Genomic DNA, 14,770 nt, shown 5'->3' on the forward strand with positions numbered 1-14,770 from the left:
TCAACACTTATAGATGTCTGTCTTTTGATTCTAGCCATACAAGTGTATACCAAGTGGCATGTTACTGTAGTTTTGATTTGCATTTCCCTGCTGACTAATATTATTACACATCTTTGCAGATGTTTGCTGACCATTTGTGTATTTTCCTTGGGTTGCTTATCTTTATGTTGTTAGATTATAAGCATTTTTATATATTCTAGATACTAGACCCTTACCACATATATGAGTTGAAAATATTTCTTCCCATTCCATAGGTTGTCTTCGATTTTTGATAGTGTCCAAGAAGTTTGATGCAAAGAAGTTTCAATTTTGATGAAACCAAATTTATCTATTTGTTTCTTTTATTGTGTATGCCTTTGGTGTCAAATATAAGAAACCACTGCCATGAAGATTTATGCCTATATTTACTTCTAAGAGTTTCATAGTTTTAGTTCACATTTAAGTCTTTGATCCATTTTGAGTTCATTTTTATATATTCTATAAGGGTCCAACTTTATTCTTTTGCATGTGGATATTCACTTGTCCCAGCAACATTTGTTGAAAAGACTGTTCTTTCCCTATCAGGTGGTCTTGGTACCATTGACCGTAGATGTCTGGACTTAATTGTAGACTCCTAATTCTACTCCAATAATCTATATGCCTCTCCTTATATCATTACTATACTCTTTCTATTACTGGAGCTTGTAGTAAGTTTTGAAATTGGGAAGTGTGTATCCTGCAACTTTGTTCTCTTTCAAGATTATTTTGGCTGTGTTGGGTTACTTTCCAATTCCATGTGAATGTTGAAATCAGCGTTTTCATTTTTTCATAAAAGGCCATTGGGATTTTACAGGGATTCACTGAATCTTTAGATCATTTTATATATTATTGCCATCTTAATGTTCAGTTCTATGTTTATAGGTCTTCTTCAACTTCTTTTCAGCAAAATATTCTGTATTTTTCATTGTACAATTTCTAGTGATTTTGAAAGCTAATGCATACACTCTGTAAAACACTATTTTGTCACCTTTTGGGGGCATCAAACTGTAAGCAAACAGCTTTTCTAAAAATATTAAATCTATGCTCTTATTTTGTGAATATGATATTTTCAACTATGTATACAAATAGTTGAGTGTTCTTATTAACTCTGTGACATTGTTACTTTGTATTTTGTTGTCGTAGTCCAACATGAAGAAACAACTTACATTGCAATTGCTTTGAAATCAACAATTCACCTTTATGCATGGGCACCAAAGTCTTTTGATGAAAGCACTGCTATTAAAGTACGTATTCTCTTTTTCCTTTGGATCATATGGTTTTCTTTGGAGAAAATGTGAACAGAATAGCGTTTTGGAATATAGGAACACATATATATGTAGCATTCTTTTGCAGTTAATGTAATTTGAATAAATCAATTCAATAATTATCATTTAACCCATTTTTAGACAATTCACAAGCACCACAAAAGAGAATGTGAGGGAAACACCTGAACCATCCCCCTTAGAGGACTTCCCCACCAACTCCTCACTCCTAGTTCCTGTAGTTGGCATGTATATGTATACCTTCTCTTCTAGAGCCCCAAGCACAGGCTTTGGGTGTCACCCCAGTGACTTGAACCTGAGAAATTCCTTATTCTCTCTTAGTTGGGTGAGGGTGGAGAAGAGGGAAGGTAAGAAAATGTGTGATAGTGGTAGGAGGAGAAACCAAATGGAGGATGAATGAAGGAATAGGGAAAAGAAAACCTTTGCTCTAGTTATTAGGACTGTAAGAGATGGGGGTGGGAGGGAAAGGGCTGGGTCTATATTCCTTCCAAGCTGGAACTCTAAACACGTTTTTCTCTAGAACTATTGCAAGAAATGGTGGTTAGGCTTATTTGGATTACCAGTACTATTTCCACCTTTATTATGGTTTAACTGAACTTCTATGGATCAGCTTCATTAAGGTAACCATTCAGTGTCCCAAACAATTAAGGTATTGATGGCTTTTAATCACACCTCATAAACCTGGGACTCTTTTGTCTTTGTTATCTTTTTATAATGTTACATAATCCCACTTAAATAGGATTATTTTGTATTTATTCCACAGTAATGTTGAATAATTAATGAAGTGGAAGCATTATATAAAGTCCAGTAACTCCTAATGTGGGATATATCTTAGAATCATCTGGAGCATTTATTAAAAGTTTAGATCTCAGACCCAACCCCAGGCTAACTTGGTAGGTCTGGAGTGGGGTATAGAAATCTATATTTTTAGCAAATGTTCCAGATGATTTAAAACTAGATGGTTTATGGACAAATCATTGGTAGGAATACATCATGGGAGACTCCAGCAAAATGTTCATGAACTATTATTTCTGCATCTTGGGTCAGGAGCTGTTCACATGGTAATTTTTAAGCTAAAATATCACATATACACAATAAAGGTGGGCTAATTCTTTTGACTTCTCCTTAATGTATATTTGTACAATACATTTAATTGTTTTACGGATATCCGACTACCATGCAGACAGCCTAGGTCTGCCCTGAACAAATCGCATCCCTGATCTGATCTCCGTAAATTGGACCTTGGGTCAGTTGTCAGTATTTGGATATGGGTTTGTTCTTGGGTGTCTGCTGATTGGTCAGAGTTGCCTGGTATGGAGCTGGAAAGCAAAGAAGATAAGTACCGACATTCTGTCTAGCCTGAAATACAGTTCCTGGTCCAAGTCCTCACTCCAGTTCTTGAATTCTACTTCATGACTACAGTATGGTGACTCCTGTGATGCCCCATCCTCTACTGTGACCTGAACTTGACAATGAATCCTGTTTGGCTTTTTGTTTCCTTGGACTAGGAACATAGAAGCCTAGAGTACATCCAGTCTATGGTAGGTTAACATGTCTGGCCTTTTTCATTCCCTACCAAGTATGCATTGATCAATCAGCAGACTCCGAAGGAGACTACATGTCCTATGAAGCCTATATACGAATACTGGCAAAAATACAGGCAGCTGATCCAGCGAACCGGTTTAAGAGACCAGATGAGCTACTTCATTTGCTGAAACTCAAGGCAAGCTATCTAAAGACAACAGACGGAGTGCAGGGCCAAACAAAGCTGTTGTGATCATTGGTGATTTAGCCTTTGAAGAGAAGCACAATTTTTAGAACCTGAATATAATTATATTCTTATAGTAACAGGTCGAAAAAAGTGGTAATATATAGTCTCTCAATACATTATGTAATTTTAAAAAATCAAACTGGGGTTTTATAAGCCTGTTGAGCAAAAAGAAAGGGCAGTTTTTGCCTTGGAGTGTCATTTTGGCCTTTTGGCCATATTTGGTTTTATATCCACAGGTATTTCCGACAGTTGGTCATAAGCCAGTGACAGTTGACCTGGCTATTGGTTCTGAAAAAAGACTAAAGATTTTCTTCAGCTCAGCAGATGGATATCACATCATCGATGCAGAAACTGAGGTTATGTCTGATGTGACCCTGCCAAATAACGTAAGATCCCCAGAAATTATTATATTAGCACAATTAGACTTTTCCAGCTGTCAGAAAGATTTGGAAATATGATTATTAATATCTATACTGGAACTGAGACCTAAAAGGTAAGAACTCCGTACCAGAAAGCAGTTACGAATAAACAAAAATCACTGATGGTTTCTTAGTACACACACCTGTGTCTGTTCTACAGCTAGGTTGTGTTTGTCTGGCATAGTGTTTGTGTTTGTTTTAAAATTAATAGGGTTTTTACCTAAACAAAGTTACTTTTGTTAATAGATAGAACCTAAAGATCTGGTATTAGGCCCAGATTACTGTTTAGCCATTATCAGCTGGAATTAGTTTGTGCCTTTTCCTTTTTTGTTTTTTAATTCTTTAAATTAAGATAACATTGGTATATAACACTGCATATGACTTAGAGACATACATCTTTTCATATGTATTTACCACACCACACCCACCACCAAAGCACCCATAATCCTTTACCAGAGTCAATTGGGCCCCTACCCCCTTTACTCTCCATCCTAACCCTCCCCCTCTGGTATCCTCAATTCTTCTGTCATATTTCTAGGGTTTGCTTTGGTTTAGTTTTGTGTGTTCACTTGTTATATTTCTTTATATTCCATATATGAGTGAAATCATCTGGCATTTGTCTTTCTACTTTTGACATTTCACTTAGCATAATCCTCTCCACTTCCATCCATGTTGTCACAAATGGCAATTCATCTTTTTAATAGCTGATTAGTATTGCACTGGGTCTGTATACCACATTTTCTTAATGTATTTGTTCTCTCAGTGGCTGTTTAGGTTGTTTCCATAACTTGAATATTGTAAATAGTGCAGCAGTGAACTTAGGAGTGCATATATTCCTTCAAATTAGTGACTATGTATTCTTTAGGTAGTTACTTAGGAGTGGAATTACTGGATCATATGGCATATCTATTTAATATTTTGAGGAATCCCCACAGTGTTTTCCATAGGAGTTCGGTCAGTCTACATTCCCACGAACATCGTACAAGGGTTTGTTTTTCTCCACACACTCACCAGAATTTGTTATTTCTGTATTTTTTTTAATATGGGCCATTCTCATAGGAGCTAGGAGATACCTCATTGTGGTTTTGATTTTTATTTTTTCTGATAATAAATGATGTTGAACATTTGTTCTTGTGCCTACTGGCCATCTGCATATCTTTTTTTGAGAAGTATCTATTTAGCCCTTAAGCCCATTTTCTGATTGGGTTCTTTCTCCCTTTATTGAGTTGTGTGAACTCTTTGTAGATATTAGATAATGCCACTTGTCAGATATATGATGTGCAAATATTTCCTCCTATCCAATAGGTTGTCTTTTTGTTTTAATGAAAGTTTCTTTTACTATATGGGAGCTTTTTAGCTTACGCAGTCCCATTCATTTATTTTTACTTTTGTTTTCTTTGCTGTTGAAATTGAGTTCCCAAAGAAATCCCTGAAACCAATGTCGTGGAATGTTTTGCCTATATTTTCTTCATTGTATTTAGTTTCTGGCCTTACATACAAGCCTTTCATCTATTTTGAGTTAGTTTTTGTGTGTGGTGTGAGAGAGTGGTCCAGCTTCATTCTTCTCCATATAGCTGTCCAATTTTCCCTGCACCATTTGTTCATGAAGACTTTCCTTTCTCCAATGTATACTGTTGATTGTCCCTATAAATGTCGGCGTATTTCTGGGCTCTGAATTCTGTTTCATTGGTCTGTGTGTCTATTTTTATTCTAATACCATACTTTTTTTTTTTTTTTATCTATATGGCCTTGTAGTGTAGTTTGTAGTCTAAGCATACAATACTACTCTTACTCCTCCTTTTTGCCAAGGTTGCTTTGACTATTCAGTTTCTGTTGTGGTTCCATATAAATTTCAATGATGTTTGTTCTATTTCTTTGAAGAATTCCTTTGAGCCTTTGATAGGAATTACATTGAATCTATATATTTCCTTGGGTAAGACAGACATTTAAACGATATTAATTCTTCCAGTCTATGAGCATGGTATATCTGTCCATCTTTGTGTCTTCTATTTCTTTTAAGAACGTCTTACAGATTTTATTGAAAAAATTTTCACTTCCTTGTTAAGTTTATTCCTAGGTATTTAATACCTTTGATGCTACTATAAATGGGAATGTTTTTGTGATATCTTTCCCCTGTAGTTCATTATTTGCATATAGGAGTAGAACAGATTTTGCAACCTGCCACTTTACTGATTGATTGTTTCTAAAAGTTTTTAGTGAAGTCTTTGGGGTTGAAAACTGTATTTAAAAGAAGAACTGAAATAATTTTTCTCTGCCTCATCTTTTTTTATTTCCTCAGTTTATCAACAATTGAAATTTTAGCAGTTTAGCATTATAGAAAAGTCTAGAGAGAAATATTTTTGTACTTTTAAATCACTGTGGTAATATAATATTTTGTACACCGAAAATTTTCATATAATAATTTTTAGATCACTAGTGGATACATTAAAAAATCATTTTGGTCATGTTAACGATCTAATTGGCTGATCACGTGGCTATCACCTATGATTACATAGAAATCATCCTCTTTGTAATGTAGAAATTACTAAGCCAAACCCAACCAAAACCACTTAGATAGATATGAGTTCAGGCTATTTTTCATATAAATATTATAGTACTCTTCAACTGAAGTATCTTCCATAGCTTTCTGAATCTTATTTTTATGTCATGTCAGATAGCCCATATTTTGAAGCTGTTGCAATATTGAACATTGCAGAATTGGTCCAAGTTTATGCTTATTTGAAAAGTCGTTTAAGAAGATTTAACCCTATGTTCCATTTGACTGCCAACCAAGGATAATTTTTTTTCTTTTTGAAGCAATCAGTTAGTTATTGTAAAAACAAGAATGAGAGAAGATGAGTGTTTAGGGGGAAAAATCATATTCTGACCTAATTAGGATACCTTAAATATATTTAAAAATAGTATTTTTTGCTAAATGTCCTAGTATCTTGACCCATTAAAAGAGGAAGAGTTCCAATATAAGGGAGGGGAAAGTGTCTTCTGAAACAGAATACTAAAAATAATACTTTTCCAGGAGTGCTAGATTACAAAAGCCGTGATGCTACAAGGCAGCCCTGTGTACTAAAGAATAGCTGGTTACTTCAGGAATCATCTGAGAAACAAGAGGATTACCTCTGAGGCTTTCTGGATTTATAGCATTCCAGTTTTATTCTACACAGATTTTATTGAGACAGCCTTCTTTCCTGCAACCTCTTTTTCTCTTTTCCTTCATCTCTTTTCTGATTTAATTGCTGATGCGAGTGCCCAGGGAACGCATTAAAATTGCTTTTCGCCTCTGGATTCCCATTTTAGTTTTAAGGATTGTTGTTGCTGAGACATGGCCTCATGCACTTGGCCAGAGTCCGCTGGGTTTGGCAAGTATAGTTTCTGACCTTATTTCTGTAACTTGCTAATTTGGAGAGATGGATAATTGCTCATTTCTCTGGGAAATACTGTTAATGTGACAATGCAGTTCAAGTGAGTTTCTGTCACATTGTTTTATGCATCATCAAATTTAGATTTTCTGGGATATTTCTTAGTGAATCATATTATGTCACCTAATATGTCTCTGAATTTGTCTATATTAAGGTTACATATTTTGGATAAGAAATCCTTCATTTCTTGTGAAAAGAGCATGACTGATGACTGTTGTATTTCAGGCATCAGAGAATATCACATAGCTGGCCTTTGTAAACATTTGAAATTCAGGCTGTTTTTAAGTTAATTTTCTATTCTGGATATGAATGAATTGGCTGATTACCAACAATTGTGTATTTGTTACATGGTTCACACCCTCCTTTCCAAAGTATTTGCTGAAGTGAATCTGAAATCCAACTCTAACAAGTAATATATTTTTATGGCACTAAACATAATACTTTGTGAAATTTCAATGACTTTCTCTGTGTTGGAAATATATCTCTTCTTTCAAACAAGGTTTTCTCCATAATATAAGGGAAAATATTATATAGCGATGACTTTATGACATAGGGAAGGCTCTTTTCAAGAATTGGATAGCATAGTGTTTAATATAAATTACAAGTTTCTTTTCCTGCCTGTACTTTGAACCCCCTTTTGGTCTTTATTGATCAGCCAATCTGCCTCACTTAAAGTAGTAGTGGTAAAATGTTGGACCTATAAATCTTTATGAAACATAATTCCAGCCCCTGGAAATCATTATACCACAGAATATCATCATTTTACCTGATTCCCTGGGAATTGGCATGATGCTCACCTTCAATGCTGAAGCCCTTTCTTTGGAAGCAAATGAACAACTCTTCAAGAAGATTCTCGAAGTGTGGAAAGATATACCATCTTCAGTGGGTATGTATAAAATTTTCCCTCTCTCAGATGATCCTAGATAAGCCTCTGTCTCTTAAAGTATTTCATTTTCTCAAAATATATAGGGTTAATTTGGGATCCTGCATATTTATTCCTGCAGCAAGGTATGCATGTGTGTTTGTCCTCTGCTTAAATAATCCACAAAACTACCACAAAAAGACTGATTTTGACTGTCTTAGTTGTTCATTTGCAGTAATTATGCAATTAAAACAGGAAAGGAATTCATTTCACAATAATCTATACTTTTTGTTTTAACTCCATTTGCTTTGCAGATTTTACAGAGATGTTGAAAATTCTTCATTCCATCACATGGATTTCTGGGGTTTACCTTTATCTTAGGGGGCTGCCAAATAGTCATAAAAAAAGCAAAGTATTTCTATTTCATGCATTCAATAGTGTTCTATTTAATGAGTAATATTCCTGTAGAAGGATCAAATGCAAACTAAATATCTGACATATTAGTTCTAAGATTTCATCATCCTTCATTTGCAGAAGACATAGATATGGCTAACTGGAATGCCTATTAAGTACAACCCAAATGCAACATAAAGAAACCTACCCTTTCGTCTTCATCAGGCCAGGACATTTTTCTTCCTGACCAATGCAAGACTACTGATTTGGGAAACCTGAATAACTTGAGACTGTTGTGTGTGTCTCTGAGTTTTGATAGCTACAAAGGTAATTCTAGATAGAGAACAGAATGCATATAAACAGTAAAAATTATTAGAGAGAGTGGAATGAGTTGAAGGAAGATAAATATTCCTGAAAGGAAGAGGTGTTTAATGAAACAAACACAGGAAATCATACATTGTACAAAAATGAAGGATGATTTTTTTATAGATAGATAGATAGATAGATAGATAGATAGATAGATAGATAGATAGATAGATAGATAGATATGTAAAGACTCAAACGAAGGAGAAGAAAGGGAAGGGAGAGAGAAAAAGAGTGAGGGGGTCAGGGAAGCAAGGGGAAGAGACAGAGACAGAGAAAACATAGTTTGTCAATAGACAAATCAGTAGCTTCTGAAATCCCCATAAAATAGATAAATGTGATCCTCGTGTGGCTCTAAGGACAAGTTTGAAATAATTGCTTTTTAATGGACACTTTTCATTATGGGATGATGGCACTGTGCATTGCATCTGCAGAATTCTTTCTTTTTTGCATACATAGTGTTAAGGATTGTCCTGAAAACGTCCAATGTCTTCAAACAGGTAAGAATCAGAGGGTTTAAAACTATTTTAAGAGACAAAAGGTAAATGCTTACAATATAATTGACAGATCTAAGATGAAAGAAACTGAAAATAGTGAATCTTGTTCTAACTGCAGTACCTGTGTGATCAATATGTTAATCTGAAATGGCAATAAGGAAATTCAAATGGTAAGCTGAACAAACCCCTATATTTATGCTGTTCAACAATCACAAGCAATCAAAGGGAACTTTTTAAAAATGATCTGGTGCAGATTTTGTCCTTAGGCAGGACAAATTCTGACTTAAAACAAAAAGCTATTTCAATTTACTAAAATTTGAAAAGATATCTCTATATGTAAAGTGATTTATATCATCATAAGAACATGATGTTTTGTTTTGTGTTAAGGATACTTTGAAAATATACTAAAGACTACAGTATAACATTGATATTAGGGAAATTAATTACTCTTTTTTTTTTACAACTGCTTTGCTATTTAAAATTAACCTACATCCATATTTCTCCAATTAATATTATAGTTCCTTGAGATACAATAAATGTTTTAAATAATAATATCATTGCTGTCATCAAAAAAATATATAGAGCCATAACAATCAGAGCAAGTATTGCTAAATATTCCCAGTCAAAATCATTAGATTTCATATCATAAGCAAGCCAGTGTAGTAGCTAGTTTAGGTGGAAGATTAATGTGTTTCAAAATTAAAGCAAAAATTCTGTGATGCCATATGAACTATATACTCGGACTCAGAATGTAACCCATTCATTAAGCTTAGAAATTTTTGCTCTGTGTGGTTGTTGACAAAAAAGCAATTTACATAGGTGAAAAAATACAAATGCAGACAAACTAGATCTATTGCTTCCATCACTTGGGCCGCAGATTCCCCTTACTTCCCTCAAATCTAGAGTGATTTTAATTGCAAAGTTTCCATCCAGCAGAGCCATTTGAGTAAAATATGATAGTGTTTACATTACTATTTTGACATTAAGTTCATACACATAAATATTTTGATTTGTAATGTAAAAGGAAGCAGAAATAATGTTTGGGAAGTTTTAGTTGAGAAATTCAAGATGACTGAAAGATCATTTGTATAAGTTTAATTATTCCTCCATTAGTCCTTTTGTGCATGTTTTATATAGACATACACACATGCATTCATGTATACACTATGTAAGATAAATTTTGATGTAAACTAAGTCATCTTAGAATCTTTGAGAAAATAAGGAAAAATTTTAAGCTATATTATATATCAATGCAGAGTTTACTGTCTTTATGCTAAAAGAACATGAAAAGTCAATTGAATTGAATTCTGATTTTAGTCATATTAATACACAAAGATGCCTTGTTTTGATGTTTTGTAGTCTTATTATAGTTTCACTCAAAATCTTGACATTATTTTAGGTGTTAAGATTTTTTTATTTATAGAAATTGGGGCCTCCCGGGTGGCGCAGGGGGTTGGAGTGCAGCACTGTGAAGCTGTCCGCAGCTTCCACAGCACCAGTTCAATTCCTGGCTGGCCAGGGAGATTCCCACGTGGCGCGGCAGACCTCTCCTGGCTCACCCGCTGCTCCCCTCAGCAGTGTATTTCGGTGGTCCTTCTGCCTGTTCTGCTCCCCGCTCTGTCTCTGGTGGATTCTCTCACCCTCCTGCACCTCTGGCCTGAACCCTAGTGCTTGTATAAATAAATAAATCTTTTTTTTATAAAAAGAAATTTGCTTCCCCATAAAATACATAAAGACTAAAATCTTGAAAGTGAAACATTTAATAATACTGCTCCCTGTGTCAGAAAATACCTCTCTGCCTCAGGTCACTGTTTGAGTGTTTATATAATTAGATTTTCTGCTTTAAGGCAATTGTCATAATCTTTATTGCCACCAGGTAATATAAAACAGGTCCGAACTTAAAATCTTAATAAAAATTTCCTGAGCAAGAGAGAGCCTTAACAGTATCAAAATAGTTTTAGACCTGTTAATAATATTGTAATGCATTGAATTGCATTAGGATTGCTAGAGTCATTATTTGAGCAAGTCATTTTTTAAGTGTTAATTTTGAAGAGTTAGGTTTCTATTATGTCACTTGCGCACAAATGCAAAACCTATGGAATGCTGTACCTCATACGGACTACATAAAAAGGCGGAAGGTAGATTTGACTTTCTAGAATCAGGCTAGAATTAACCCTTAGGTTTTTCTATGGTTTTGTAGAGTATGGATGCAGCAATTAATTAAGACCTCATAATTCAGCTTTGGTCATGGTGATGATAACAGCTGGTTTGAAAGCCGTTGCTGAACAGCATGACAGCCAAATGACTGACTACAGAAGGAGGAAAAAAAGATATATTACCTGAACTGTAATAATGAGCCTCTTAATAATTGAATGTTAACTGTGGTTATCATTTCTCATCACTGATAGATTTTGTGTTTTTCTGATTTTTTAATTTTTATTGTAGCTTATGAGTGTACACAGAGAACCACAGGATGGGGCCAGAAGGCCATTGAAGTTCGCTCTTTGCAGTCAAGGCTTCTGGAAAGTGAACTGAAGCGCAGAGCAATCAAGAAGCTGAGATTTCTGTGTACCCGAGGTGATAAGGTATAGCTTACATTCCCCAGCACAAAAATAAAGCAAACAATGAAAATTAACTTTGTAAATTTTGTCCTCTTCCATCTGGCCATAAATACATTTAGGCTGTATTTTGCAAATTGACATACTGTTGATAAAAGCAATTTTGCATTTTTCCGTAGAAACAATGATTTGGAAAATGATGAAATTTGATTTCAAAGAGAAGGCATCTTCAAAAAAAGTGAAAATCCTAATTATGCCCTAACAAAGCTTAGCCATTATTTTGTTTGATGCAAAAATCCATTATTGTCTTTGCAGCAAAATTATGTTCATGTTCATATTAATATGATATGTTGAAATGTAATGCTTGAAAAAATCTGACTTTTATAGTTTTCATCATAATCCAGTAACGGAAGAAGGAAAAAGTACTTATGCTTGCTAAACATCTAATTATGTGGTAAAAAATGTGCTAGATACTTTAAAAGCTATTGCATTTCATCTTCATAAATTGGTATTATTATGTCCATTTTACAAGGAATAAGAATAAAATCTACTTGACAGTTATTTGTATAATGTGATCAATTTTAACAATCAATGCAGGCAGTTGAGATGGAAGAAATTATATAAAATCATTATAGTCCTTACATTATATGAGAACTAACAGTGTGAAGAAGTAATCCTTTTAGAACTAGGAAACATTCATGTTTGGAAGAGATTGCAGATGATTTAATTGATATTAAATAACCAGGGTAAGGCACTATGATCAAAGAAAGGCACTGGTTTGCAATGGTATTGAATAGAATGGCAAGAACTGATTTTGAGCTCAGCTGGGCAAGGGTGAATTCCTGGCTCTGCCACCTAACTGGAAGTTTGATTAATCTTTCTGAGCCTTAGTTCCTTCAACTCCAAATTGGAAGTTTAATAACTGTTTTGGATACAATTGTGAAAATTAGTGGTAATGTATGGAGAGTAGGTATCTCACACATTGCCTGGCACATGAAATATGTTTAGTCAAGGACAGCAAGCATTAACATCACCATCATTGTCACTGGCCCTCCTAAATATAACCATTGTGGATGTTGGAAGCTTGAGTCCTAACAAGGATGAGCTTTCTGTTTGCTGTTTATATTCATGTTCTGACCTAACTTGGTTTTTGCCATTTATCATATTTACATGTTATGTTCTTCTCTAAGCCAATGAGTTTAACTCATAGTATCAATCTATTCATGTCAGTCATTGTCACTGAGATAGGAAAAGTACTAAGTAGAAAATTTCTGTGTCCACTTAAACACTGGTAACAATTAGTGAACAGCATCTAAATAAGTTGTTTTCTTATGTTAAAAGAAAAAAGAAAGCCAGCTTGGGTGAAATTAGGTTATGTTTCTAAAAAGGAAATGCGTTGTTAACCAAAACCAATCAGGAACATTAGCTTACGAATGCTACCTAGAAAAACCTATTTTTATTTAAGCCATAGGAATTACAATTATAAGTATGGTGAAAGGTTATTTTTAATATATAATTTAGAGTTCATGTCAATTTAAATTCATATTCTTTGAGGAAATCCTGTTTCAAATAACAGTATAGCTTAATGTTTGGATTTGCTGATAGACAAATTAAAATTATATGTGTATCTATCAAATTCCAGGTTTCAATGTATTAAATATTTACTGACTGTGTCTCTTTCTCTCTTTTTTAAAGCTGTTCTTTACCTCTACCCTGCGTAATCGCCACAGCCGCGTTTATTACATGACCCTTGGAAAACTTGAAGAGCTCCAAAGCAATTATGGTGTTTAAAAGGTTTCAATGATTTACGATCACATTTACAAAAATCATAAATATGCAATTTGCATCTTAAAATTTCTGAGATTAAATGAGTATTCAGTTTTATTGTTAGGGGAAAATTACATCAGATACTTAACTTTTAATGTAGCACAGAATAGTTTTAATGAGAAATGCAGCTTTATATATAAAATTAACTATAGCAAGCTCTATGTACTCCAGTGGTGTACAATGTCTTTTGCACAATCTTTGTAACTTTTGTTACTGTGAATTCAATTCAAACATTACTCTGGACAGTTTGAAAAGTGTCTCTATCCAGATTTTACAACATGGAGGTGAAAAAAACCTGTAATGAGTTATATTCCAAGCAACTTTCAAAAGAATTGGCCCTGAATGAGATTTTTTTAGAAAAAAATAAAATTAGCAACAAACCACGTGCGAATTTGCAAAGTCCTATAACAAAGCAAAGGTTAGATTACGAAATCAAAATAATGAGCACTATGCTATAAACCAGACTTAAGGTTGAACAACCTGCCTGCTTGGAAAAAAACTAAAGGCCACCCGTTTCCTCACTGTCCGTGACAGTTAAGCCACAGCTAGAGACCAGTTGTATTCTTTTCACTCCCATGTTAAGCTGGTTTTCTCCCGATATGAAGAAATGAAGAAAGCCTCAGATGCTTGATTTTCCTCAGAACTCCCAAAGATGTGCAATAGCTGTTTTTATAAACCACCAAATAATACACTTGCAAGCCTGAATACAGGACTGAACTCCTATACATGTACTGTAGGGTTAGGATTTTAAAAAATACTTTAAAGTAGGCGTCAAAATCTGCCCCCAGGACACATTGGTTGACTTATCAAAATTCTTACCTGTTTGACAGTGTGACCATCAGACAGCATGAACTGTTTTTCCAATCCTAGATTCCACCAGTTAAAAACTTCCCTCCTATTCTTAAACGAAAACAACAGAAATGCAACCACAAAAACCTTGGCTGCTAATACTTGTGTTTTTCCATGTTTTTATTTCTGTAAAGTCAGAAATTAATCTAGAAGTGAAAAGTCCACATGTTACAGGTTATAGGACTCACAGTTACAGATTTTTAAAAAATGAAAAGATTTTGAGAAATATACTACATTCATCAAATACAGAAGTCTACAAATTTAAAGTAGTGAAAAATGTTAGTCCATCTCCCTAATATGTTATCGTAGACGCCTGAGATAGGAGGTGTTTGGTCACCTATGGTAACTGTTACCTGGTGAAAAGCATAATTTCTGCATATCCATCCTCAATGCCATGGTTAGTTCTGGGGCAGTAGAGAAGCAACAGAACTACCACAAAGTATACCTCAATATAATTCCTCTAGTTCTGCTTCTAAAATTTGAAGGCAATGCTAGT

At 34.3% G+C, this 14,770-nt stretch overlaps 1 protein-coding gene across 1 annotated transcript in view; it reads left to right on the forward strand.

Moving 5' to 3' along the window:
• The window catches only part of NRK (Nik related kinase), a gene marked incomplete at both ends in the record, with an annotated part of 135,068 nt that extends 121,679 nt beyond the window's left edge, over positions 1-13,389 (forward strand). Inside the window, 6 exons of the mRNA XM_084258718.1 lie at positions 1,162-1,266; positions 2,882-3,024; positions 3,309-3,458; positions 7,652-7,811; positions 11,486-11,625; positions 13,294-13,389. Of these exons, the coding sequence (XP_084114844.1) occupies positions 1,162-1,266; positions 2,882-3,024; positions 3,309-3,458; positions 7,652-7,811; positions 11,486-11,625; positions 13,294-13,389 (794 nt within the window). The remainder of the gene's footprint in view (positions 1-1,161; positions 1,267-2,881; positions 3,025-3,308; positions 3,459-7,651; positions 7,812-11,485; positions 11,626-13,293) is intronic.
• Positions 13,390-14,770: the final 1,381 nt, after the last annotated feature.

This window comes from Talpa europaea (genome assembly GCF_964194135.1).
Source record: "Talpa europaea genome assembly, chromosome: X".
NCBI lineage: Eukaryota > Metazoa > Chordata > Mammalia > Eulipotyphla > Talpidae > Talpa > Talpa europaea.